The 24,794-nt window shown below is 44.8% G+C and overlaps 1 protein-coding gene and 1 pseudogene across 7 annotated transcripts in view; both read right to left on the bottom strand.

The window, feature by feature from the left end:
* The window catches only part of LOC147635753 (uncharacterized), a 167,370-nt gene that overhangs the window by 12,909 nt on the left and 129,667 nt on the right, over window positions 1–24,794 (bottom strand). For 6 of the 7 annotated variants that reach the window (XM_086803155.1, XM_086803157.1, XM_086803156.1 and 3 more), the window contains 2 exons: window positions 7,850–8,198; window positions 7,710–7,753 (listed from right to left, as the gene is read on the bottom strand). The exons of the other annotated variant lie outside the window; for it this stretch is intronic. In XM_086803155.1, the coding sequence (XP_086659281.1) occupies window positions 7,710–7,753; window positions 7,850–8,198 (393 nt within the window). The remainder of the gene's footprint in view (window positions 1–7,709; window positions 7,754–7,849; window positions 8,199–24,794) is intronic. 7 annotated transcript variants of the gene reach the window in all.
* Window positions 15,069–24,612, bottom strand: LOC147635754 (uncharacterized; annotated as a pseudogene).

Below are 24,794 nucleotides of genomic sequence, written 5' to 3' on the forward strand. Positions count from 1 at the left end.
AGAGTACAAAATTGTTACAAAAGGATAGGCCAAAAACTCATGGCATGGACGACCGCCAACATGCGTACATACATGATACTACATACTACAATACATCATCGATGGGCTAGAAGGAGATAGATGCCCAATGCCTAGAGAGTTATAACATATCAAAAGTCTACATCATCACCAACATCTGCATGATCATCAACATGATCACTACTAGAGTGTCCATCAAGAGAGTTCTCTGAAGAGGACTCTTCGAAGGTGGACGAGACACTCTGGGGATCATTCTCGCTAAGTAGGTTGCCATCATCATCAAACAAGGGCTCTCTAGGCAGTGGGGTATCATCATGAGGGGGCAATGGAATATCATCATGAAGGCGGGGATTGGAGCTCGAGGATCCCCGTCTCACATATGTGCGAAGGCCACCCTTTGCCGATGCCGAAGGCGGAGGCCTATGAACTCCAACTGCTCGGCCCCGTCCATGCTGACTCCTGGTGCTGCGAGTATCTGCTGCCACAAGCTCACTATAGAGCTCCATGAAGATTGCCTCCTCCTCCTCATCAGGCAATATGATCGCTTGCCTAATATGGCAATGGCAAGTGCACACGCTCCTGACAAACAGCTCCCTATAGGCTGCAAAGGGCAATGAATGGCTCTCTAGAAGACTGAAATTGCTCCACGCAACAACAACAACAACAACAACAACAACACACCCAAAAATAAATTTAAAAAAAATACATATATATATATATATATATATAATCGTACGGTATCGTACGAATCCGTACGGTACCGTACGGTATGGCAGGTACGTGCGGTTTCAGTCGTACGACGTACGGAACTAACCCTATGGCCGACTGCAGCAAAGCGGCCGACCAGCACCAGTCCCTCATATAAATAGAGGCGCATCAGCATTCAGTCCATCATAGCATCTGCCATCAGCGTTTTCAGCCCATCAACGCATCCAGTTTAGCATAGCGCATCTCATCCAGTTCAGTCCAGCAGATTCAGCCAACGCATCTATCTCCTCAGCATTTCCTTCCCAGGCAACAGGAGAGCATCTGCGTTTTCAGCATCACATCAGCATTGCATCAGTCCCAAAGCCATCCCTTCAGCGTTTCCTTCCCAGGAGACAAGGGAAAGCCAGTGGGACAGCAGTTCATTCAGCATATCAGTATATAGGCAGCATATTCAGCATATAGTTCATCATTCCTAACTCCTACATAGAGGGAAGCCGGCATCGAAGGGTGGACCTCAGCATTGGAGCAAGGAACAGTCCTCAGCATCAGCATTCAGCCTATTCCTCTCATCCCGAGAAGGATAGTCATCTAGGACAGCATCATAGATCTATTCAGATCTCCTTGTAACCCATTTATCTAATATAGCTGCATTGCATTGCATTGACACATATTTGTCTATCTCTTAAGCATCATTAAGTGCAGTTTAGTTAGCCTAAGGTTGTGATTACTACGATCAAAGACCCCACATGTCACATTGGTATCAGAGCGTTACAGGGTAACCAGCCTTAGATCATGTTCATTCCATCAGTCATTCAGTCAGACATCAGGTTAATCGCTTCCGCACAGATAAACCCAGTTCTCAAAATCTTGCAGGCCACCCTTAGGGATTTTCCCTTAGGTATGCATTAGTAACCCACCCATCTGCATTCTTGGACAGCATATAGGGTTGCACATGGCTTGCATAGTAGTCATCTTAGCACTTATCTTAGTAGTCAGTCTTGCATCTGCAAGGCATACATGTTTGCCCATGAATTCTCTGGGGAAGAATGACATCCATCATCAAAGGAGGACATAAGTTTTGGGCTTCAACTGGCAGCAGCAGGGGGTTCTCTTCCACAGAAGACGGAAGTTAGCTCCAACATCACCTCAGGAGGTTCAAAGCTTCAGGAACGACGGAGATGGTAGGTGAAAGGATTCCACAGACATGTCAAGGGTGACTCAGGTATTTCCAAGCAGTTTTACCAGCATTTGCCATTCAGTTCCCGCAGTAGATCGAGTCTTTGGCTCAAAAGATTTCCACTCCTACAGAAGACCTCAGTCCCGGCAGCAGAAGACAGAAGGGGCCAGTGGTTCGGTGGAGAAGGATCACCAGAAGAGTCGAAAGGTTGCCAGGTATACCACCCAGCAACAGTTTAGCAGAGGGGAATGTCACGTGCACACCCATCAGGTGTACAAGTGGCATGGCATCATCAGGCATATAATCAGGATATTTATTCACCAACATCAGCATCCTAATCATCATGAGCATTTTATGGCATTTATGGCATCAGCCGACAGCATGTATAAACCAGCCAACTGGCATTTTATGGCAGTCGTGGGCTTCTTGCATCTGGCCGACTGCAGCAAAGCTGGCCGACCAGCACCAGTCCCTCATATAAATAGAGGCGCATCAGCATTCAGTCCATCATAGCATCTGCCATCAGCGTTGTAAGCCCATCAACGCATCCAGTTCAGCATAGCGCATCTCATCCAGTTCAATCGAGCAGATTCAGCCAACGCATCTATCTCCTCAGCGTTTCCTTCCCAGGCAACAGGAGAGCATCTGCGTTTTCAGCATCACATCAGCATTGCATCAGTCCCAAAGCCATCCCTTCAGCGTTTCCTTCCTAGGAGACAAGGGAAAGACAGTGGGACAGCAGTTTATTCAACATATCAGTATATAGGCAGCATATTCAGCATATAGTTCATCATTCCTAACTCCTACATAGAGGGAAGCCGGCATCGAAGGGTGGACCTCAGCATTGGAGCAAGGAACAGTCCTCAGCATCAGCATTCAGCCTATTCCTCTCATCCCGAGAAGGATAGTCATCTAGGACAGCATCATAGATCTATTCAGATCTCCTTGTAACCCATTCATCTAATATAGCTGCATTGCATTGACACATATTTGTCTATCTCTTAAGCATCATTAAGTGCAGTTTAGTTAGCCTAAGGTTGTGATTACTACGATCAAAGACCCCACATGTCACACCCTTAGTGTTTAGCCTTGTTCAACGTGATGCTCTAATACCAATGTCACATGCGGAAGCTCTGGGAGTCTTCTTTCAGCCCTAAACACCATCCTAGAACAACTTAATGCAAAACGCGAGCAAGAGAGATGGAGAGAAGAGAGAGAGAGCTGAATTTCAAAATATTCATATAGTACAAAAAGGTGTACACCTTGGCAAGCCTTTGGTTGCCCCTCAAAAGGTGGTAAACATCTACTCTATGCCTATTCTAATTACTCAGCCCATGAAGGACTGAATGATCAACAAGGAGCCAAGTGATTGCTATTTATAGGCTTGGAAAACAGTTGTGGGTTGGCCGACCTGCTGTCGACCAGGTCCCCTGGACAAACCCTCACTTGCTACAGCAGCTGACACACACATGCCTCCATAAATGCTAGATGACAGCTTCCTGGGTGATTCCACAGTCCTCCTGCCCATGCCTAACTACTGTAGCTCCAGACTCTAGTTCCAAAACTGGTTCTTTATCTGCTGCCCTTCACGAAATAGCCCTCGGAATGAGCATGCACATGTCTTGCACATGACATATATGGTGTAGAGACAGCATTACTTTAAGGATACAAGAGGTTGCAAGAGAAGCAAAGCTTAATCCACAATCTTGATGAGGCACTCTACACAAAGAAGAAATTTTTCAACAAAAGTACCTCCAACAAGAACTCAAAGGCCTACACCGACACAAACAAGAAGACTTGTGGGTTCTGTGGAAAGAACAACCACACTAAAGAACATTGCTTCCTGAAGAACAAGGTTGCTCTCCTTGTAGGAGAAGAAGAAGAAGCTAATGAAGACTAAGAGAAGGAGGCCTCTCATGAGGCCAACTATGTTGCTAATGATTGGGCTTTCTAAAGAGGCCAAGGACCCTTATCTTCAACTACCAATAGCGTGAGATCTCTCATTTTGCCTTTGTTTATACTAGGAGGCAACAGACTACCTTCACACTTGTTGCATGTGCGGAAGCCTTGTTGTACTGATCCATAGCCCTAAACTTGATTAAGAACAAGATGTTGATTTAAACATGATTAAGACACAGGAGAGAAGAAGAGAGATAGGTGTCAGAGTTTCTCTTTGTATTATATGGTCAGGCCTTTGGTCAGGCCTGGACTCTAGCCCCTACATATGCTAACCTAATGACTGAGAATGAATGATGACGAAATGACTGACTTGCTTCACTTGACTAATGTCTTCATGCTTATATACTTGTTTGGAGTGCTGGTCTAAGCCCTCTGAGTTCATCTCAGAAGAAAAGCTACTAAGGGATTAGGCTGTTCATGCTAAGGATTAGCCATGGCACGGGCGTGCACGTGACATCCCCTCCAGCTAAACTTGATGACGGGGTGGACACTGGACACTCTCATTTTTCTTCCCTAGACTTCTAACTTTGACCTGCTACTTCTGACTTTGACTTTGACTTTGCTATTTTTGTCTGAACACCTTCCACTTCTAATCTCCACTTCCAAGTCTTGCTAAAGAACTGAGCATCTGTTCCACTGTTGTCCCCATACCTGCTTTCTCTTACCCTTAACACAACGGCGGGTCACCTACCGGAACTGATCATGCTTGTTGCTAGGCCTTTGGAACTAATCTGAGAGCCAACTAATATTGAATCTACCAATCCAAGGCATTGCAAAAGACTCTTCAGGGCCACTTATGCAAGTTCAAAATAGTTGTAGGACTGCACTAACGCTGGCTGAATGTTGAAGAGACTTCAAGGACTTTGCCTAGAGAGGATAGGAGACTTGTTTGCTGATTTGCTGACTTGAGACTTTTCTGATGAATGAATGATTTATGCTGAATTTATGCGCTTGCTTTTATAGGGAGCTGGTCGGCCAGAGGATGCTCTCGGCCAGGTTCTCTTGGACAAGAAAATGATATAAAAATAGCATAAAATACCATTTTAATGTTAGCGCTTAACAACTAATGTTGTAGCCCTTTTTTTTCTATGCTGCTGCTGAGTCCTAATGCTTGCTGACTGCTGCATATGCTCAGATATGCTGTCAGCCTGCTGTATATGCTGGCCACCCTTTCTGCTGTCCATGGCTGTGAACAGCCCTTCGACAGGCTCTTAAAGCCATGGGCTGGCCCTTTGGTTGGCCCATAGGCATGCAATGATTATGTTTATGCTACTAATGCATACTTACTACTAAGGCCGACTGCTACATACACTAATCTGATGAATTCTCCAAGTCGGTTAAGAGGACTAACTACAGACTGACCTCTATGGCTCGGAGACTAACCTATGTAGCTCGTGCCTGACTGTCCCTGGACTGAGGGCTCACAATGGGGTCACGGCGTACGACAAATATTCCTAAAAAAGGTATTACTTCTGTATAAATGCGAATAATGATGCCAATGTGTCACCCTAGTGCAGTGTGCACGTGACAACACCCATGCCATGGTACCTAGGTAACTGACCACTAGGTAATAGGATATTTGTTGAGGGAGGATTTGTTAGTAATGTTCATCAAATATCCCTAGTTATTTGTGTGTGTAAGGGTCATATAGTCTAAGGTTATTTTCAACATTGTAAAAGCAACTTAGTTACTGAGGAATCTCTACATTTGCAAGTAGCTAGGTAGATGCCAATCAGCCCACCATGCATCTAGGGAGCTAGAATCATGGAAAGAGAATAGTGAGGCTAGGAGATTTTCTGAGAGAGAATCTGGGAGAAATCATAGGAGTTGACTTGGCTCCTTATGCTTTGTATTCAGCCTATATAAGAGGCACCCCATTATGAATAAAGAAATAAGGTTTATCTCCTCTAAGATCCATGAGGTGTATTAAGCTCCCTAATCTCTTTATCATTGCTAATCATGTTTTTAATCATGCTTGTGTTTGTTTGATCCACCATGAATTGTGAAGCCTTCTCAAGTGCTTAATCCCTCTAATGCATTTAGCTAATACCACAGTCCACTACATCCTCCAAGCCCCGTCCAACACTACAACCACGCCACCTACATCCACCTTCAAGACTCCGTCACCACCGCCGCATCCCTCCTCCACCAATGTGCAGCTTCCCACATCCAGCCCACCCATAGCCCCTCAAATGTCTGCGGGTGCTAACTTTGTTGACCACCAAGGTTTCCTCTCTCCCACTCTCTCCCATCACCCCACCTATTTTCCTTCCTCACCAGGATCCTCATCTTGTAGTTCGCTGCCGGAGTGCATCTACGTTCACCGACACCAGCCCCGACCCTCTATGGGACATTCTTTGCTTCACTCGGTTTTCCAATACCCTGCATCTTCCTCGGCCAGCCGTGCTCGACGCTTGGTTCAGGCCTTGGGTGAGCTATCTCTGGATATTCAGATGCACTCTGAATACCCCACCAACTACTGTTTCCTCCTCTCTGAGGAATGGCGATGCCTGCAGCGAGCTCATAATCAGGCCGCGCCCATTGCCCAGCAGCATCGCACCACCTCCGTCACTTCTATCAAAATAGAAATCATCCAGGCTACATCCTCTAAGAATAACTTGCAACAGGAGGTCACAACACTGCAGCAGAAACTCTCCCAGGCACATATCACTGAACTCAATCTTCGCCTGAGCTCACGACGTCCCAGGACCACCTTTCCTCCCGTGAGGCCGACATCACCGATCTTCCCACACTCCGTGACCAGGCAGCCTAGTTCAATGTCGTCTGTCACACTCTGCAATCTGCTCTTGGCAGCCTCTTCACCACTCCATCTCGCTTGCCATGCGCCACTCTGAGTCACAACACCATTTCCCAGGGATTCTCCTCTGTTGAACATCCCGGAGAGCCCAGTACTTCTACAGCAGGACACTAGTGCAGTCCGTTGCATTTCATTTTTCTGAAGTATTTGGCTTTGTACTTTTCTGAAGTATTTAGCTTTGTATTTTTGGGACAATCTCCATCATCCTTGTAAATACCATTATATTATGCAAAATTTCTTCTAAATCCTTATTTTATGTTCATTTTTTTCACATTCCATAACCACAATAACACCCTTATTTCCATGCTCGAGCCTAGGGTGGCTTCTTCCTACCTGTCCAACGGCTTGGCCTGAGGTGGGCTATCCTTCATTTTCTGACAACTTCTTCTCAGTTGCATTCACTGGAACGGTGAATCTTTTAGTGGTGGGCGATTTGCCACCAGACTGCCCTGACACGTATTCGGCTGGCAAGGGTCCAGTTCAGTTGATAGTTGATACTAGTTCAGTTGAAAAGTGCCAGCCATGCAGCTGTCAAAGTGACAAATGGCACTCCAAGAAGGTGATCCATTGATGGAAGTACCTACCTACAACCAGCCTCTCCATCGGCCGTGTACACTCCGTTGTGTTTACTAGGTCTATCTCTTACCTTAGAGGACCACCACTTGCACACCATCAGCAAGTGGGTGGCACACCCCTAATATTGGCAACAATAAGTGGTAGGTTGCACTCCTCATTGGCAGGCGCTTTATAGCCCAAACGGCGCACCTACTCATAGTGGATCGACCACTTGTATAAACAAGCAATCTTGGAACTACCGAGGGAATCAATCAATTTTAGTGAATCAATGCAAGTGTTCTTATTCTTCATTTGCTTGAATACTTTGCGTATGTCTCTTCTCTTCAAGTGCTCTATTGCTTTCTACACTGCAGGCTCATATGTATAGAGTCAGCCTAATCAAACTTTAGATTGTTGCATGAATTTTTTTTAGTATCCACACAGATAAAGACCATAAAGTGAAAGGGTGTTCACCGAGTGCTTCATGCGTCAATAGATGATTGGCTTCAGTCCCAGTTCTGCAACAAACATATACAGTGTGTCAGGTATCCATGCTGACAAAACATGCAGGCCTTTTATTTGACAAAGCCAGACCAAACTACAGATGGTGTTACCTTGTATCATGTATTGCAAATTTTGATGCAACTCCTACTTCGGGGTTTCTGTCAATAGATGATAGGCTTTGAAGAACAGCAGGAGCTGCATTATCTAGGCTTCTAGCAGCTAACTCAAGACTATTTCTCTTCCGTTTGTATGGTTTTCTCACAAAGGATGATTCAGAGATTTTGGAGCTGCACTCTGTATCACTGGAAAAGTCATTTAATTCATATTCCAGTTCTTTGAAGAAGTTTGAGAGAAATCCTGTATGCCTTTTAGATGCTTTGCCTTCCGGTGGACCTTGTGCCACGATCCAAGTTGGCATGTGGTCAATAGAGGCTATACCGAGCCTCGCTTGGCCACTTCCTGCAAGCCAAAGGCAATTAGTAAAACTTGATACTAAAAATATGTAGCCCCTTCATGCCTATAAAAGGACCTGTTTGCAGCATTTCTAGTTTCAGTCCCAGCAGTATTTCTACATTGTACTTTGTAATCAGCCGTTCTATCTTGGGTGGTAAAACTTTGAGCATGTGTGAGTGTAAATGGGTTCCAATTTTCAGTTCAAGATTGCAAGCAACACTCATATCAGAGCCTCAAATTCTTTTGCCACAAGCTAGGGAAGGTTGATGAGTGCAGAAAGGGTATACAATAAAGCAGGATGGTACTCCGAAAAGATGTTGAATATGATCTAACAGGTGGGGTGGTGGCACAAGCCCACAACCTCTCTAGACAATTCCATCTACTCAAGAGAGACCTCCATTTGTCAACTACCAGAAGTAGGCCTTCAGACCTTCTGAAGACGAAATCTGTGCAACAGAGCATTTGACATCCTTTCTAGTCCCATCTATTCTGTTCACTGATGCACACATGTACCTCTATACCAGCTGCTAGAAGTCATCCAGAGACAGAAGTTGTGCTACAGCTTTTTTCACACCACGATACCTCCTTGAAGAAGGTCTTTTTTTAATCCCAATGTTGTATGTATTGTCTATGTTGGTGTATCCCCCAATAGGAAGGGTGGCTCTGGCTTACATGGACCATAAATTGGAGGGCCCTCTACGAGTCCAAATGAAGGTCAGTATGAGAGGTACACTACTAATCATAACGCTTGCTTAAGTGAAATCTAAACTCCATTGCCTCATCACCTCTACATGAATATGACCCCCTCTGTGAAGGAAAAACACAACTAAGCTTATCATCCACTAAGTGGTCGTATATTCCCTACCAACAGCTGGCTAACACGTCCTTGGTTTTAAGCATCCCCGCCTATGGGTTTACCCTGCCTACACAATAGTGATCAATGGGGAGAGAATGATGGCATGCCTCAGGTTTTGATTACCATAGACAAGATTCTTCCCATGGGTGGGGAGGCCCAGTTAATATGTGCACGCATCTTCAAAGGGTAGAGGAAAATAATCCCTCTTTGTACATGTATTTAAAGGGCAAAAATCCACACAAATACGCCATTTTTCACCCTTCTTGGGAGTGATCACCACACTGGAGAAATCCACTCTAAATTTTCTACTGGAAAAATAAAACCAACTAGAAGTAAGCTAGTTATCTCCTTCTTGAGCACCTCTTCTTGCACCACTCCCAAACGCCTCAGCCGTTGCACCACTGGCTTGCTTTGGGGTTTGAGATCGATTTTGTGCTCTACTAAGGTAACTTGGCATACCTGTGAGTAGCTGTTTGCAAAAAGGTTAGGAAAACCATCCAACATTTTCAAGTAATTCTCCCTCTGAGTACCTGTTATGCACTCATCAACAAGCAGCTCATTTTGTTCGCGAAGATTGGCGAGTTCCTCTTTCTCGGGCATAATTAAAGAAGCTTCTTCCACCAAGGTTTCCTCTCCTTCAGTGTTTCCTCGATCGATGTCTAGGCAAAGGCTAAACACAACTCCTTCCACCTCTCCTTTTGAGATGGACGCCTCAGAGCTACCACTTGTCTCCTCATCGTCGGATGACTCTAACTCTGAACTATCAGAAGTTGAAGATTCATCTCTTACCACTTTGTTGTGGCGACTCTTGATGTTGCAGAGCGGACCTTCTTATTCTCTCCTTGAAGAATGAGATCACCTATCTCCCAGTTCCAAACTGCCTTCATATGGAGAAGCCATGGCCTTTCCAAGATCAATGGGTAAGCCCTAGCATCTGGCTTTGTAGGAATAATCTAAAAAGTTGTAGGCACAGAGATACCACATACATCCACTGCCAGATTCTTTACCACTCCTAGCGTTTTCACTCTAGTATTATTAGCAAGTTTGATGCGATAGAGAGAGTTAACAGAAGATAACTTTAAATCAGCATCTTTCATTGTTTTTTCACTCATGACATTTCTTGATGCACTTCCATCAATGTATGCATTAGAAATTGTTTGCTCATCAATGATGACATCAATCATAGGTACATCATCTCCCATATCTATGTCTACCTTTTGAGCCATAGGGATCCCATTATCCTTCTTCTTTTTCTTGGCTCTCTTGTGCTGGCTAACTTACCCCATTCCTTCCTGAGTTTTGGAGAGTGTGTCAAAAGTTGCCCATGATTTGTGCAGTTTTCTCCCTAAGGTCTGTTAAAAGGTCATAACTAAGAGATCCTTGTCCAAGACGAAAATCCGATTGTCCATTTTTTCTCCTAGACGACTTTTTCTTCTTTTTTTGTTTCTCCTCTTTCTCTTCTTCTTCTTCTTCTTCTTCTTCATCACTTCTAGTTCTACGATTTCTTCTTGCCATCAATGGCATCAAGGTTTCTTCTTCTTCTTCTTCTTCTTCTTCTTCTTCTGAATATATTTCTTCCAGAAGTGCTACACTTTTTCTTTTTTTTAGTGAAGATGTATTTTTATTAATAATAAGAAAAGAGTACATATAAACTGTGGGATAGTCTTCTCAAACAATCAAGAGAAGAACTACCCACAGAAACTGCTCAATCCAAAATCCAAACTACACTTTTATCCTCTCTTTTTTCCGATTTTCGACATTCAAGACGATAGTGTCGCTTCTCTCGACATTCATAGCACATAACATTGCTTTTATCCCTAGTCTTATCCTCAATATGTGGAGAGCCTTAGACGGCCTTGCATTGTCTAAGTGCAACTTCAAATCAGCAAATTCTGCCATAAGTTGTGCAATATTGTGATCCAGTGTGATGGAGGTGGTACCTAAGATGTTGAGGCTACCTCTACCCGAGGTGGTGGAGTTGACACACTTACAGAAGGTTGGAACGTGGCCTCAATTTGAAGAGCAGCCTCGTTTTCAAAGCAATGCCAAGCGCCTCTTTGAAATTACTAGGATTCTTGCTAAGAACTTTTCCACGCAAGCCAGGATCCAAAGCCATGACAAACTTGCTCATCTTAAGGTGCTCCACTATCAAAGAATTTTTAGAGTCCCCAGTAGAAGATGATGAAGAAGAAGCGACACCATGTAAAGCAGTTTGTTGATACTTAATGAACAAGGCCTCATACCTCACTGAGAAGGTAGAAACTGACTCTCCTTTCTTTTGGAAAATTTGATCCAGCTGCAATAGTAAAGCACTTGGCGACTCCACTCTCCCAAATCTCTCCTTCATTACTCCAATCAAGTTGTCCCAATCACTCTTGGTCTCTTCTGGCAAAGCCTCATGCCAAGTTAAGGCCACACCCTCCAAGAAGTCCGGAAGAATTTCAGTCCGCTCCTTCATAGACCAATGCGTTAAGCGGCATGCTCGGTTGAACTCTCGGAGATAACTCACCAAGTCTTCTCCTTCCAATCCATGGAACACTCTAAAAGATGAGTAGAAGCCAGAAAAAATTTCTTTCAAAGATGATCTTCCTTTCTTTCAAGCGGGATCGTGAGGTTATGATAGAAGGATTCTAAGCAAAACCTTCCCGGCGTCTCCACCAAAAGATGTGACACAAAGTTGGGGGTTTAACTTTGGTTACGTCTCAAATCCAAAAGTTGAAGAAGGAGAGACGGTCTCAGTGTCAAAGAAAGCAAAAGAAACAAACTCTCACCCTCTATCTCCCTAGATCAAAACAAATGCATAGACATCGAAGGTGAGATTATAGTCCATAAGAGCAAATAGAAAAAGCTCTGGGAAAACATTAATTTGAGCCAGGCGATCAGCTCCAAAAGTCAGGGCAAGTCTTTGCTGGAAGAAAATCTTTTGGCTCAATATGATGTGAATTGAAGTGAAAGGGATATATTGATAGGGCTCATTTGCATGGATCGGATGGTTGGGCCGTATCATTTTCAAGAAAATAAAGATCAAAAGATTTGAAGACTTTCTCACAAACCAATAAAACTTTCCAAAGTAAATAATCTGCTATGATCAGATAGCTATAACTTTTTATATGCTACTCAGAACAACAGAGTTTGAAAATCTCAATCGATAGAGCTTGAAGAAACAAAGATTTTGATATAAGTTTCATCAAAACCGGAGAAACGAGCACAAAGTTATGACTGTTTTAGTGAACAATACCCAAAACTGTCTATACACGCCCGCAGCTGTGGGGAGAGGCAACGATTTTCCTTACTGGAGAAGTAGCTTCCAAAATACATGGTGGGTTGAGGTTGCCCAAGGGAGTAGAGGATCCTCTTATAACAGATCAGGAAAAAATCTACTCATGTGGACACACTAAGCTTTGAAGCGAATAAAAATAAGATGGAAAAGATAGAGAAAGAAAGCAAAAGCTTGATTCATAAAGCAAAAAAGACTTCCAATTGGAGAGGACTACAAGAGTAGGAGAGCCTAATGCTCAAGGGAGATGAAGAAGCATAGGAGGAGCTGGATACAAGGCTATGGCATGCTACTAGGAGAAAATGAGATGCTTGAGAGGGAAGAGAGAGGCCTCTTTTATAGAGAAACTCTCACCCTTCTTCACCATGTTACATTTCCAGCCAGTAGATTCCTTTACCCCTGGTGACATAAGGACATGGATCACTATCAATTGTCCTTTTGGGCACATTTTGACAAGTGTCCTATCTAAAGATGCTCATGAATCTTTTAAAATTGAAAAAGTCAAGAGTTCTCTCACATGGAGCCCATAGGGACCCTCTCTTTTCCACATGTCAACATCCTCCATATTCCACTTAGGATTTCTAGAAGGATTCCTCTTGATCCCACACTTCTCCACACTCTTTCACACTGCTCCACATGCCCTTCATGTACTTGGCATGTGGTCTTCATATTATTTAAGTATCTTATTGAGTCCATTAACTCATCTCTATTTTCCCAATACAATCCAATAATATTTCACTCTCAAACTACTCTATTCCTATACCAAGGTATTTATAATTCATACACATGGTATTTGCAATGATTCACTCCACTCATACTCACATCCATAATCATTCTACTAATTAGTATCAAGCCCATATTTATTATTACATGGGATAAAGTAGTCGTCATCAAATGATTGACAAGCCGCAACGAGATTAGCCGCCAAAAGCCGTCTCCCGCCACTAGCTTCTTCATCACGCTTCTCGGTTCCCGTATTTCCATGGCTAGCTTCCCCATCACATTGTGGACCCTACAAGATTCTTCCACAAGTTTCCACCTTATTGTTATTCTGAAAAAAAGGAATCAATTTTTGTTGTCACAATACTCATCTAGGCACTGACTCCTAAGCAATGCATGCGTCCCAGTAAGCGCCCGCCGTCAACTCCACCTCCTTTTCTCCCGTCATGTTCAAGATTACATGTTTAAGATTTCAACCTCATATGTTATGATGAAGGTTGATCTTCTAACACAAAGGTTGTAACATGTGCATACACTTGAGTCCCCCCCTGAGAGGGTGCGACCCACCAACCCCATCCTTCTTAGATAACGAAGTGAACTCCTGGACTGAAAAAGGTAAGGCTCGGGGCCCAAGGACAACCTTTCTAAGAGACTTGTTGTTTACTAGTTAAATGACATCATAAAAGCAAGATAATTGGTTTTCTTTTTCTACCAATCTGTGCAACTCAAGTGAGAGTCAAGAGGACACAATGGTGCTCAGCTTATGTAACAACAAGAAGATGTACAAGAATTCACACTTTCGGTAGTGAAAAAGTGTATACCTGTTAGGGGAATAAAATGCCTTGGGACATTAGAGTTTTCGCATTTTATGTATTTACTTATAACATTAGTGCGGGCACTTTTAGAAGTTGTGACACTTGGCTAAGGTTGGTACACCTACTATGCATGGTGTGGCTTATTGTAAGAAACGCGAATTGAAGGTTAATACAGTTGTTGTAAGTTTCCCATCAACCGACTCCTGCTCATTTCATTCCATACGCCTGCTCGTTTCATTCCATAGAGCAGTGTGTGTGTTTCCCTTGTGTTTAAATTCTTGCTTTGACCCATACTACAATCCCTACAACTGGTATCAGAGCTTTGGCAGAGTGTTGAGGCTGTATACAGGTGGTTGTTTGTGGTCAATCTTCTGTAGACAAGGTAGTTGTTAAAGGTAAAGTAGCACACAGGTTCAGCAGCGCAAAGGTGAAGCAGCACACAGTTTGATGAAGCAGCGCACAGTTTGCATGCAGACAGCGCAAAGGTGAAGGCAGCGCACAGATTGTGTTAAGGCAGACAGCAGCAAGCACAGGAGAAGCAGCGCACAGGTGGCTGTAAGGTCCAGCAACGCACAGGCAGTTGTAAGGAGCAGCACAAAGGTGTTATAACACCCAGGTGGCACACAACAGGTTGTGAGGGCCAGGCAGCACAGGTGTTTGGCAATCTCTACAGCTTTGCCTGTGGTTAGGTGGTGGATAGAAGCAGCGGACTGAATCTGCAACAAGGCAGGCAGCATACATGTGACAAGGTTATTCTGTACAGGAGATAAATTAGGGTTTCCGTACAGGTGCAGGTTTGAAGATACACTGGGCGTTGGCTTCTTCAACTTGTCACAGTGGTAAAAATATTCGTGTTTTAAAAACTTATGTTTGCATAGTCCTTTGCCATGTCATTTGGTAAGCAATAATGGCACATGCACGGGATGTATTTGGGGTTTTGACCCAAGAGGTTAAACTAGATGGCACTGATTACTCCTTACGGAGTTTTACGGTGCGGGACATGTTGGTTGCTAAAGGCTTGTGGGACACAGTCTCTGGTGATGATCCACTCACACTACAACATGCAACACCACAAAGAACTGCAGCACAGAGTTGCAAAAGTTCAAGTACAAGTGCCTCCTACTTCTTCTCAAGAGCAGAAGAGATGGGACTCTAGAGATGCTCAAGCTATGTCCTTAATATCTTTATTTGTCAAGATCGATTATACCTCATATGCGGTGAAAAGTGGCCGGGGCATTGCAAAGCCCAAATGGCATTTTCTGATATCTGTAGGTACCCCACGGAGTGATGAAAGCGGTTTTGTCCTTATCTGCCAGGTCAATGGCTACTTGATTGTAACCGCTGAAGCCATCCATGAAGCTATACAGAGCGTGACCGGCGACATCTTCCAGGACCCTATCCATGAAGGGGGTAGGAAAGCCATACTTGATGGTGGCCTTGTTAAGAGCGCGGAAGTCCACGCAAACTCTGATCTTGTTGGTCTTCTTCTTGGGTGAGATGACCATAGCGGAAAGCCACTCAGAATGCTCAACCGGAGAGATGATGCCGGCTGCATCCATTTTGTCGAGCTCGACTTTGACAGCCTCAGCATATTTCAGATTCAGTTTATACACGCGGCCACGTACTGGGCGGGTGCCCTCCTGGAGAGGAATGGTGTGAACACCGATGTCAGCTGGGACACCCTCTAGGTCTTTGTAGGACCAAGCGAACACGTCACGATAAGAGCTGAACAATGAAATGGCCTGCTCAAGAAGAGAAGGGTGATCCCTGAGCTACGAAGCAAGAAGGATGGGCCGAGGATCATCCGGGTCGCCCAAAGACACCTCGCGGACAAGACCTTGACAGGAGGGAAGGGTAATGGGATCACCACTGTTGGCAGAGTGTTGGAGAGCAGAGGGATCATGAGCGGGCTTTTGGGCAACGGGAAAGTCCCGATATTTCTCACCCCACCATCCAGAGGGAAAATCATCCAGAGGCAATGCCGGATTGCCAGACGTGTGCTTAGCCTTTGGCGAAGGAGGTCGCCACTGAACGGCGACTCAAGCATAGTCACCAGAAACAAGAAACGGATATAGAAACGGCACCCCCCTCGGAAACGGAAATAGCAACCGCGGGAAACAGAAACTGCTAGGAAACGGCACATATACTTGATAAATTAAACTATAGAACCAAAAACTAGTAATTACAAACTCAACAGCGACACTTTCTCAAATTTGCATAACGGACACCTCAAAATGAAGTCAATTTCTTGTTGAATTTAGAATTGAAAGTACACTGCAAATACATCAACCAAGTTTGGAACTCATGAGTAGTGTGACCACTCCCTACAGGAGGCCTACAGATCGGAAGACAATATACACATATTTAGAACACTTAATTTAACTGTTATTAAACAATGGGAACAACATCAGCAACACAAATACTAGAAATACTGGAAATACAAATGACACCAGCACTGGGGCCGGAAAGGGCCCCAGTGCTGGAAAGGGGGGGGGCCGGAAAGGGCCGGCCCCCCCCTCAATACTTTTTGTATTTCTTGGAGTATTTATATTTGTACAAGTGTCAGGAGTGAAAACAACCAAATAAAACTGATTCAAGTCGATGAAGAGGTGTTGGTCGGAGTAACCCCAAATCACAGACTCATTCCCACCTTCAGTGGGTGGACACCTGCCTTTCACTGGTCTTCCGGGACCGTGCACCAATAGGCACGCCCGTACTAACGCAGGCCAAGGGGTACACCGCGGAGGAGACATGGCCTGGTTCTCCCCGATGAACTTTGCTCCCAAATTCCCTGGTGAGTCTAACCTTCACTGGCTCTCAGAAGCTCTGAGAGCGCGGTTAACAACACCACACATGGAAATATACTAGCCACACCAGGAAGAATTTTACCTGAACATGGTCAACATATATATGCCATGCTTCTCCACTACACAACTTAGAGCATTCTCTGAATTTAAATTTGCAAATTGAAGATTTACACAAATGAGAAAATTATGAGAGCACCTGGTACGGTGAGTACAATCCAGATACAACCGGTACAATTTGTAGCAGGTACAATCCAGCACATCAAGAACTTCATATGTGTGCAGGTACAACAGGTACTGTTTGTACAGATGGTACAATGAATTCAACAGGCAGGTACAGTCAGGTACAACGGATACATATGGGCAACCAACAGTTGCAGGTACAACAGGTACCGGTCAGGTACACGTGGACAGCCAGCAGGTACACAAGGGCAGCAAATGAGCATGAGGGTGCTGTACAGCAACAGGTACAGGCGTGGGCAACCCTGTAGGCGGGTACAGCAGGCAAGTACAGGCGTGGGCAGCACTGCAACAGCAGGCAGGTACAGGCGTGGGCAGCCTCAGGCAGGTACAGCTTCAGGTGGGTACAGTACGGACAGGTAGGGGGCAGGTACAGCAGCTCATTAGGCGGGTACAGCCGCAACAAGCAGGTGGGTACAGCAGCCATAAGGAGGCGATGGAGAAAGAGAGCAGGCGATGGAGAGAGAAAGAAGCCAGCCACCACCCACGTGGGGAATCTCCAAAAATGTTCCATGCAAAAGCCTTTATCAAAGGTTATAAAACCTTAATACATAATTAACACTTATGGGCACCCACACTAGAAAAATGTCCAGCCCTTCTTTTAAATGTGTGCACACATTGCCTTATAAAAATTAAGGTTTACTCTAGTTTATGGATTTTACCTTTTAAAAAGGGCAAAATGAAAATACTTACCACCTGTTCACATGCCACACCACCAAGTCAGCAAACACCATTCCACGGTACACTGGGGACATCCCCGTCTAGTGTACTGGCATGACATAACACGCAGACACACGCAAACAAGTCATGCAAAAACAAATTTATGCATGCAGGCATAAATGCATGTGCACAAATAATGGACGAAATCTCCCTTTCATGAAAATTGTACAAGAGGTTCCTGTCGGGCACAAAACTGGCGCGACAAATATAAATAAATGTCCTGGTCTTCCTATGGAGTGACAATCCCATAGGTAAGACACCATCCTGGCCTTACAAGGGTGGCACCAAACAAGCTCCCGTCCATACAGTATGAAGCAAATCACACACGGGTGACACGAAACTAGTTCCCGTCCATGTGACGCAGCACTGGTCGCACACGGGTGGCATTGATCTGGCTCCCGTCCATGTGACACCATAAAACTGGCCCGTTCACATGGGACACTGGCCTGGCCCCATGTGAACATGGCACAAATCTGGCCGCTCTATGGAGTGACAGTCCCATAGAAGTGGCTCCAGAAATGGAGATGGACCAAATGGTGACATCCCCCCTGGCTTCTAAACAGTTGACCTCAACTGAAAACCCTCAAGATATGCCTGTGGAAGCTGAGGGTAGTCAACAAAATAATCCTCATCTACCCACTTTGCATCAATTGGTAAATAATTTTTAAATTTCACAAGGTATCTCCTGGAAAGCTTCCCATGTGGTAACTTTCTCTCCTTGTGAAATACAATCTGCTCTGGCTGAAGGATCTCCTCAAGCTCATCAACTTCTGGCGGATCTTCTATGACAGGCTCCTCCGGATCTGGCCCCACATACTTCCGCAAAAGACTCACATGAAAAGCATTGTGAATCTTCCAATGGCTAGGTAAAGCAAGCCTGAAGGACACTTCATTGATCTTGTCAATCACTTGGAAGGGTCCATGATATCAAGTAGAAAGCTTTGGATATGATCCCTCTTGTCCTGGCCTCTTCCGAAGCCTAGCTTTCTCAAATTTCAGCAATACCCAATCACCTTCCTTGACTTGCATGTCTCTTCTATGCTTGTCAGCAAACCTTTTATGCTTATCTTGTGACCTTGCAATGGCTGTCCACACCTAAGCAAAGGCTACATCCAAGTCACTCATCAGATGGCAAAAATCTCATCCTTTGTACGAAGGATGGGTGGCAGGACCACTCTGCCATAAATAATCTCAAACGGGACCTTGCCCGTGGAGGCATGAACTGTGTTGTTGTAGGCAAACTCTACAAGTGGAAGATACTTCTCCCATGCAGTCTTTTGATCTGCCACATAACACTTCAACAAATCCAACACGGCTGAAATTGCAGCTTCACTTTGGCCATCCGTTTGGGGATGATAAGCTGATGAAAACTCAAGTTTAGTGCCCAAATTATCAAATAAAGCCCTCCAGAAGAGGCTCGTAGTCCTGGGATCTCTATCCCCAACAATGGACTTAGGCATACCATGATACTTGAAGATGTTAGCAAGAAAAAGCTTCACCATATGATCAACTTTAATGGTTTTCTTGATGGGCAAGAAGTGAGCTTGCTTGCTAAACCTGTCCACAATGGTCCAAATAGCATCATTCCTATGCTGGGATCTAGGCAGTCCATAACCTTCATAAGATAACCCTCTTTGATCACATAAGAGGCATGTGAGTGACCAGCCATCAAATCAATCCATATATGGCAAAAATCAGCATCCAAATGATACAAATCTCGCATGGCAGATAAGTCCTTATGAGAGGCCACCGAAACTGCAGCCACATAAGGCCTCCTGGATAATGCGTCTGCCACCACATTTTTCTTTCCCAGAGTATGTACAATCTGAAAATGAAACATGCAAAGAAAGTCTGCCATTCTCATCTGCTTCTCCGAAAGCTTTGTTTGAGATAGAGAGTATCTCAAGCTTTGATGATATGTCTTGACTACAAATTCAGCCCCAAGAAGATAATGTTTCCATATCTTTAAGGCATGAATTACAGCCAAGAGCTCTTTATCATAGATATCCATATGCAGCTCGGCATCATGCAATCGACGGCTCTCATATGCAACTCCATAACCTTCTTGATTTAAGACTGCCCCTATACAATCGCCACAAGCATCACATTCCACTATGAATGACCTTTGCAAGTCAGGAACAATCAATACGGGTCCACATATGATAACATTCTTGAGTTGCAAGAAGGCATCCTGCTCCTTTGGAGTCCATTTAAAAGAGGCTTTCTTCTTCGTGAGATCATGTAGAGGGGTGGCAATCATAGCAAAATGCCTTATGAAGCACCTGTAATAGGAACATGACCCCAGAACACTACGGACTTGATGTACATTTTGCAACTCTGGCCAATTCTGAATCGTTTCTATCTTGGCAGGATCCATTCTTACACCATCCTTGTTGCTGCCACAAGAAAAGCATTTCCCCTCCTTTGCATATTGCTCTCTTTGCTCGGGGGTCAAGCCAAATTTGTTCTTCTTTGGCCCATGATCCTTGGATGAGGTATTTTCAGCTTTACCTCCCTTCTGGACATCCCGGAAGCTCTTTTTAGGTAGCTGTCTACCTTTTTGCAGGTTTGGGACAGCCTTCTCTTTGCCCTTAGAACCCCCTTGATCTTGCTTAATTTTGAGGACCAATTGCTCCGTAGCAAGAGCAAGAGCATAGCAAAATGCCTTATGAAGCACCTGTAATAGGAACATGACCCCAGAAAACTACGGACTTGATGTACATTTTGCAACTCTGGCCAATTCTGAATCGTTTCTATCTTGGCAGGATCCATTCTTACACCATCCTTGTTGCTGCCACAAGAAAAGCATTTCCCCTCCTTTGCATATTGCTCTCTTTGCTCGGGGGTCAAGCCAAATTTGTTCTTCTTTGGCCCATGATCCTTGGATGAGGTATTTTCAGCTTTACCTCCCTTCTGGACATCCCGGAAGCTCTTTTTAGGTAGCTGTCTACCTTTTTGCAGGTTTGGGACAGCCTTCTCTTTGCCCTTAGAACCCCCTTGATCTTGCTTAATTTTGAGGACCAATTGCTCCGTAGCAAGAGCAGAGGTTATAAGCTGTTGCAAAGTGTGTTTCGGGTGCAATTCAATGCCCGAACGATAAGCTAGTTGCAATCCGGAGCGAAACTTCCTCTTTCTTTCATCCTCGGAGAGTTGCATAAAGGGAGTTACCACAAGCAACACTTTCCAAAACTTATTGACATACTGCTGCACACTTTCATTATCTTTTTGCTTAAGTCTATCCCACTTTTGGGTGAGAGTTTGCTCCGCATTAGGAGGCAAGAATTGGGCATAAAATCTGTCCTTATACTCTTTCCAAGTGCAAATGGGGTCTTTGGTGGTCTTTTCAGCGATCCACCAATGGGTAGCTGTCCCCTTCAAGAATATGCTTGCATGACGAAATTTGGACTTCTCAGTGAAGTCCTCATCACTAAAAGCAATATCAAACTGGGCCACAAAAGCTAGCACCTTAGAGACATCATACTCTCCATGAAAGGCATCAAAGTTCATGGACTTGTCCCTAGCTTTGAACTCCTTCAGCTTCTTGGGATGTGGTACATGTTCTTCTCTTTTTCTCTTCCCCTTATCCAACGGGACAGCTCTCTCTGCATGAGCTTCATGGGCAATGACAGGTGTTCCACTAGCCAAAGTGACATGGGTCTTTGATTCTTGTGGCCCCACTACATGTGACCTCGCTGAAAGATGCCTTGTCTCGCCACGAGACAACTCAATAGACAAGGTCTTTTGGCTTGCATGCCGACCACTGTCCCCATGATGTACATACCTAGAATCCAAATGGCCTTCAACATGCATAAATCTATTTCCTCCTGTGCCATGAGGAGTGAATGCATGGCCGGAGGTGACCAAAACTTCTTCTTTATGCAAGTATGATCTCAACCTTTGAGAGGCTGGGTCTCCATGCTGCAAACGGGGTGGATTCTTGAACATGAGATGTCCATCCTCTCCCTCTTTAAGGTCACCCTTGCGGATAAGATAAGAGAGTGCCAGCTCCCTTGGCTTCTTACCCACCTCTCGAGCCATAGACTCAAAAGTCATGTCCACCATAGCATCAGCTTTCTTGGCTTCTATGACACTTTGTACATGAGGGTCTTCATGCAAGAGTTTCAGCTCTTGCTCTTTTGCCTACAAGAGCCTCTTCATGTGCTCCAACTTAGCCCTCAATGCATTGGGCTCTTCCTCGTGCATGGGTTCTTTACCACGTGATGGCTGTCCCATGTATGCAATGTCATAGACTCTCTCAAGAGGCTTATGCCTTCCATGCAATGCATCGGAATCCCGAGAAGCAATTGATTGGCCCCTCGCATTCGGCACTTCCGATGGGTTGCCCTGGCTGTCCATTGAATTAAGTGTTCGTACTTGCTTCCGATCTCAAAACTCCGTGTCTCCTCTTGAAAAAGAGAGACGACTGGGCTCTGATACCAATGTGACCACTCCCTACAAGAGGCCTACAGATCGGAAGACAATATACACATATTTAGAACACTTAATTTAACTGTTATTAAACAATGGGAACAACATCAGCAACACAAATACTGGAAATACTGAAAATACAAATGACACCAACACTGGGGCCGGAAAGGGCCTCCCCCCCCTCAATACTTTTTGTATTTCTTGGAGTATTTATATTTGTACAAGTGTCACGGACTTGACTCCCTAGATTTCTCCAGGAATGAAAACAACCAAATAAAACTGGTTCAAGTCGATGAAGAGGTGTTGGTCGGAGTAGCCCCAAATCACAGGCTCATTCCCACCTTCACTTGGCAGACACCTACCTTTCACTGGTCTTCCGGGACCGTGCACCAACAGGCACGTCCGTACTAACGCAGGCCAAGGGGTACACCGCGGAGGGAACGTGGCCTGGTTCTCCCCAATGAACTTTGCTCCCAAATTCCGTGGTGAGTCTAACCTTCACTAGCTCTCAGAAGCTCTGAGAGCGCGGTTTACAACACCACACAGGAAAATACACTAGCCATACCAGGAAGAATTTCCTGAACATGGTCAACATATACATGCCATGCTCCTGCACTACACAACTTAAAGCATTCTTTGAATTTAAATTTGCAAATTTCAGATTTATACAAATGAGAAAATTATGAGAGCACCTGGTACGGTGAGTACAATCCAGATACAACCGATACAATTTGTAGCAGGTACAATCCAGCACATCAAGAACTTCACATGTGTGCATGTACTACAGGTACTGTTTGTACAGATGGTACAATGAATTCAACAGGCATGTACAGTCAGGTACAACGGGTACATATGGACAGCCAGCAGGTACACGTGGGTAGCCAATAGTTGCAAGTACATTAGGTACTAGTCAAGTACACGTGGGCAGCCAGAAGGTACACATGGGCAATAAATGAGCTGAGGGTGCTGTACAGCAATAGGTACAGGCGTGGGCAGCCCTGCAGGCGGGTACAGCAGGCAGGTAGTACAGGCACGGGCAACTTCAGGCAGTACAGCAGGCAGGTATAGCTTCAGGTGGATACAGCACGGACAGGTATGGGGCAAGTACAGCAGCTCATTAGGCGGGTACAGTCGCAGCAAACAGGTGGGTACAGCAGCTGTAAGGAGGCGATGGAGAAAGAGAGCAGGCGATGGGGAGAGAAAGAAGCCAGCCACCACCCACGTGGGGAATCTCCAAAAATGTTCCATGCAAAAGCCTTTATCAAAGGTTATAAAACCTTAATACATAATTAACACTTATGGGCACCCACACTAGAAAAATGTCCAGCCCTTCTTTTAAATGTGTGAACACATTGCCTTATAAAAATTAAGGTTTACTCTAGTTTATGGATTTTACCTTTTAAAAAGGGCAAAATAAAAAAACTTACCACCTATTCACACGCCACACCACCAAGTCAGCAAACACCATTCCACGGTACACTGGGGGCGTCCCATAGGTAAGACACCACCCTGGCCATACACGGGTGGCACCAACAGGCTCCCGTCCATACAGCACGAAGCAAATCAAACACGGGTGACACGAAACTAGTTTCCCTCCATGTGACGCAGCACTGGTCGCACACGGGTGGCACTGATCTAGCTCTCGTCCATGTGACACCATAAAACTGGCCCTTTCACATGGCACACTGGCCTGGCCCCATGTGAACATGGCACAAATCTGGCCGCTCTATGGAGTGACAATCCCATAGAAGTGGCTCTTGAAATGGAGATGGACCAAATGGTCACAAGTAGACTCAAACTTGCAAGAGATGCACATCGTTTGAGCCCAAATCATCATAATCTAGAAAGTCGTTGGAGCCGCAATCCCTTGCTTCGCCCAAAGTAGCTATCGGCGTAGGAGGTAAACTGCCATGCTCCTCTGCCTCTAAACACTTCTCATCCTCCTCTGACCAATGCTTCCAAGATTGGGGGTTCTCATTTCGCTCAAGAAGACGCAAATTGGTACTCACAAAAATTAGATCATTGGTCTTTTGAGTGCCAAGCCGGTTTCGCTTCTTTGAAGCGATATGGCTAAATGAGCTCCATAGTTGCTCCAAACAAGACGAACTGACCGCCTCGCTCAAAATCTTGATGGCCAATTGTTGCAACTCTGGAGTGTCTGCCTCATGTCCTCCCACCAAACACATGGACCAGTGATGAAGCGATCTGCCAAAGCATTGGCTCTTCCAAACCTCCTCTTGCAAGCCCTGCAATCTGCCAATTGATCCTTGATAGTTCTCTGCTTTGCAATGTCAGGCTCAAGTCTCTCCAAAATCATGTCCCATCCATCTTCCACCTCTGAATCTGTGTATTGATTACCTGCTTGAAACTGGGGATCAACCATGAAACCTGCTACATGCATAGGTGAATGGTACATATCCCATCTATCTTGGCATAGCTTCCTTAAAACCTGGTATTTCTGTTCATCTTGCTCAATGTGCTCCAACTTTTCCATCATTTTGTCCATCCCCTCGTAAATCTTTCCAATGCATGGCTGAAGTGAATCTGTCCTCTTGTCCATCCCCTCGTAAATCTTTCCAATGCATGGCTGGCTCTATGATGGGAGCAACCCGATCCAACTTCCCGATGTCCTTGAGAAGATTGTTGAGGCAGTGCGCCATGCATACAAAAAATGTGATATGACGAAACCTATCATACAACAATCTACCGGCTACCTTGTTCACATTCTCTCCATCAGCTACA

The sequence above is a fragment of the Cibotium barometz genome, chromosome 9 (genome assembly GCF_041138505.1).
Source record: "Cibotium barometz isolate CiBa-2024 chromosome 9, ASM4113850v1, whole genome shotgun sequence".
Classification (NCBI taxonomy): Eukaryota; Viridiplantae; Streptophyta; class Polypodiopsida; order Cyatheales; family Cibotiaceae; genus Cibotium; species Cibotium barometz.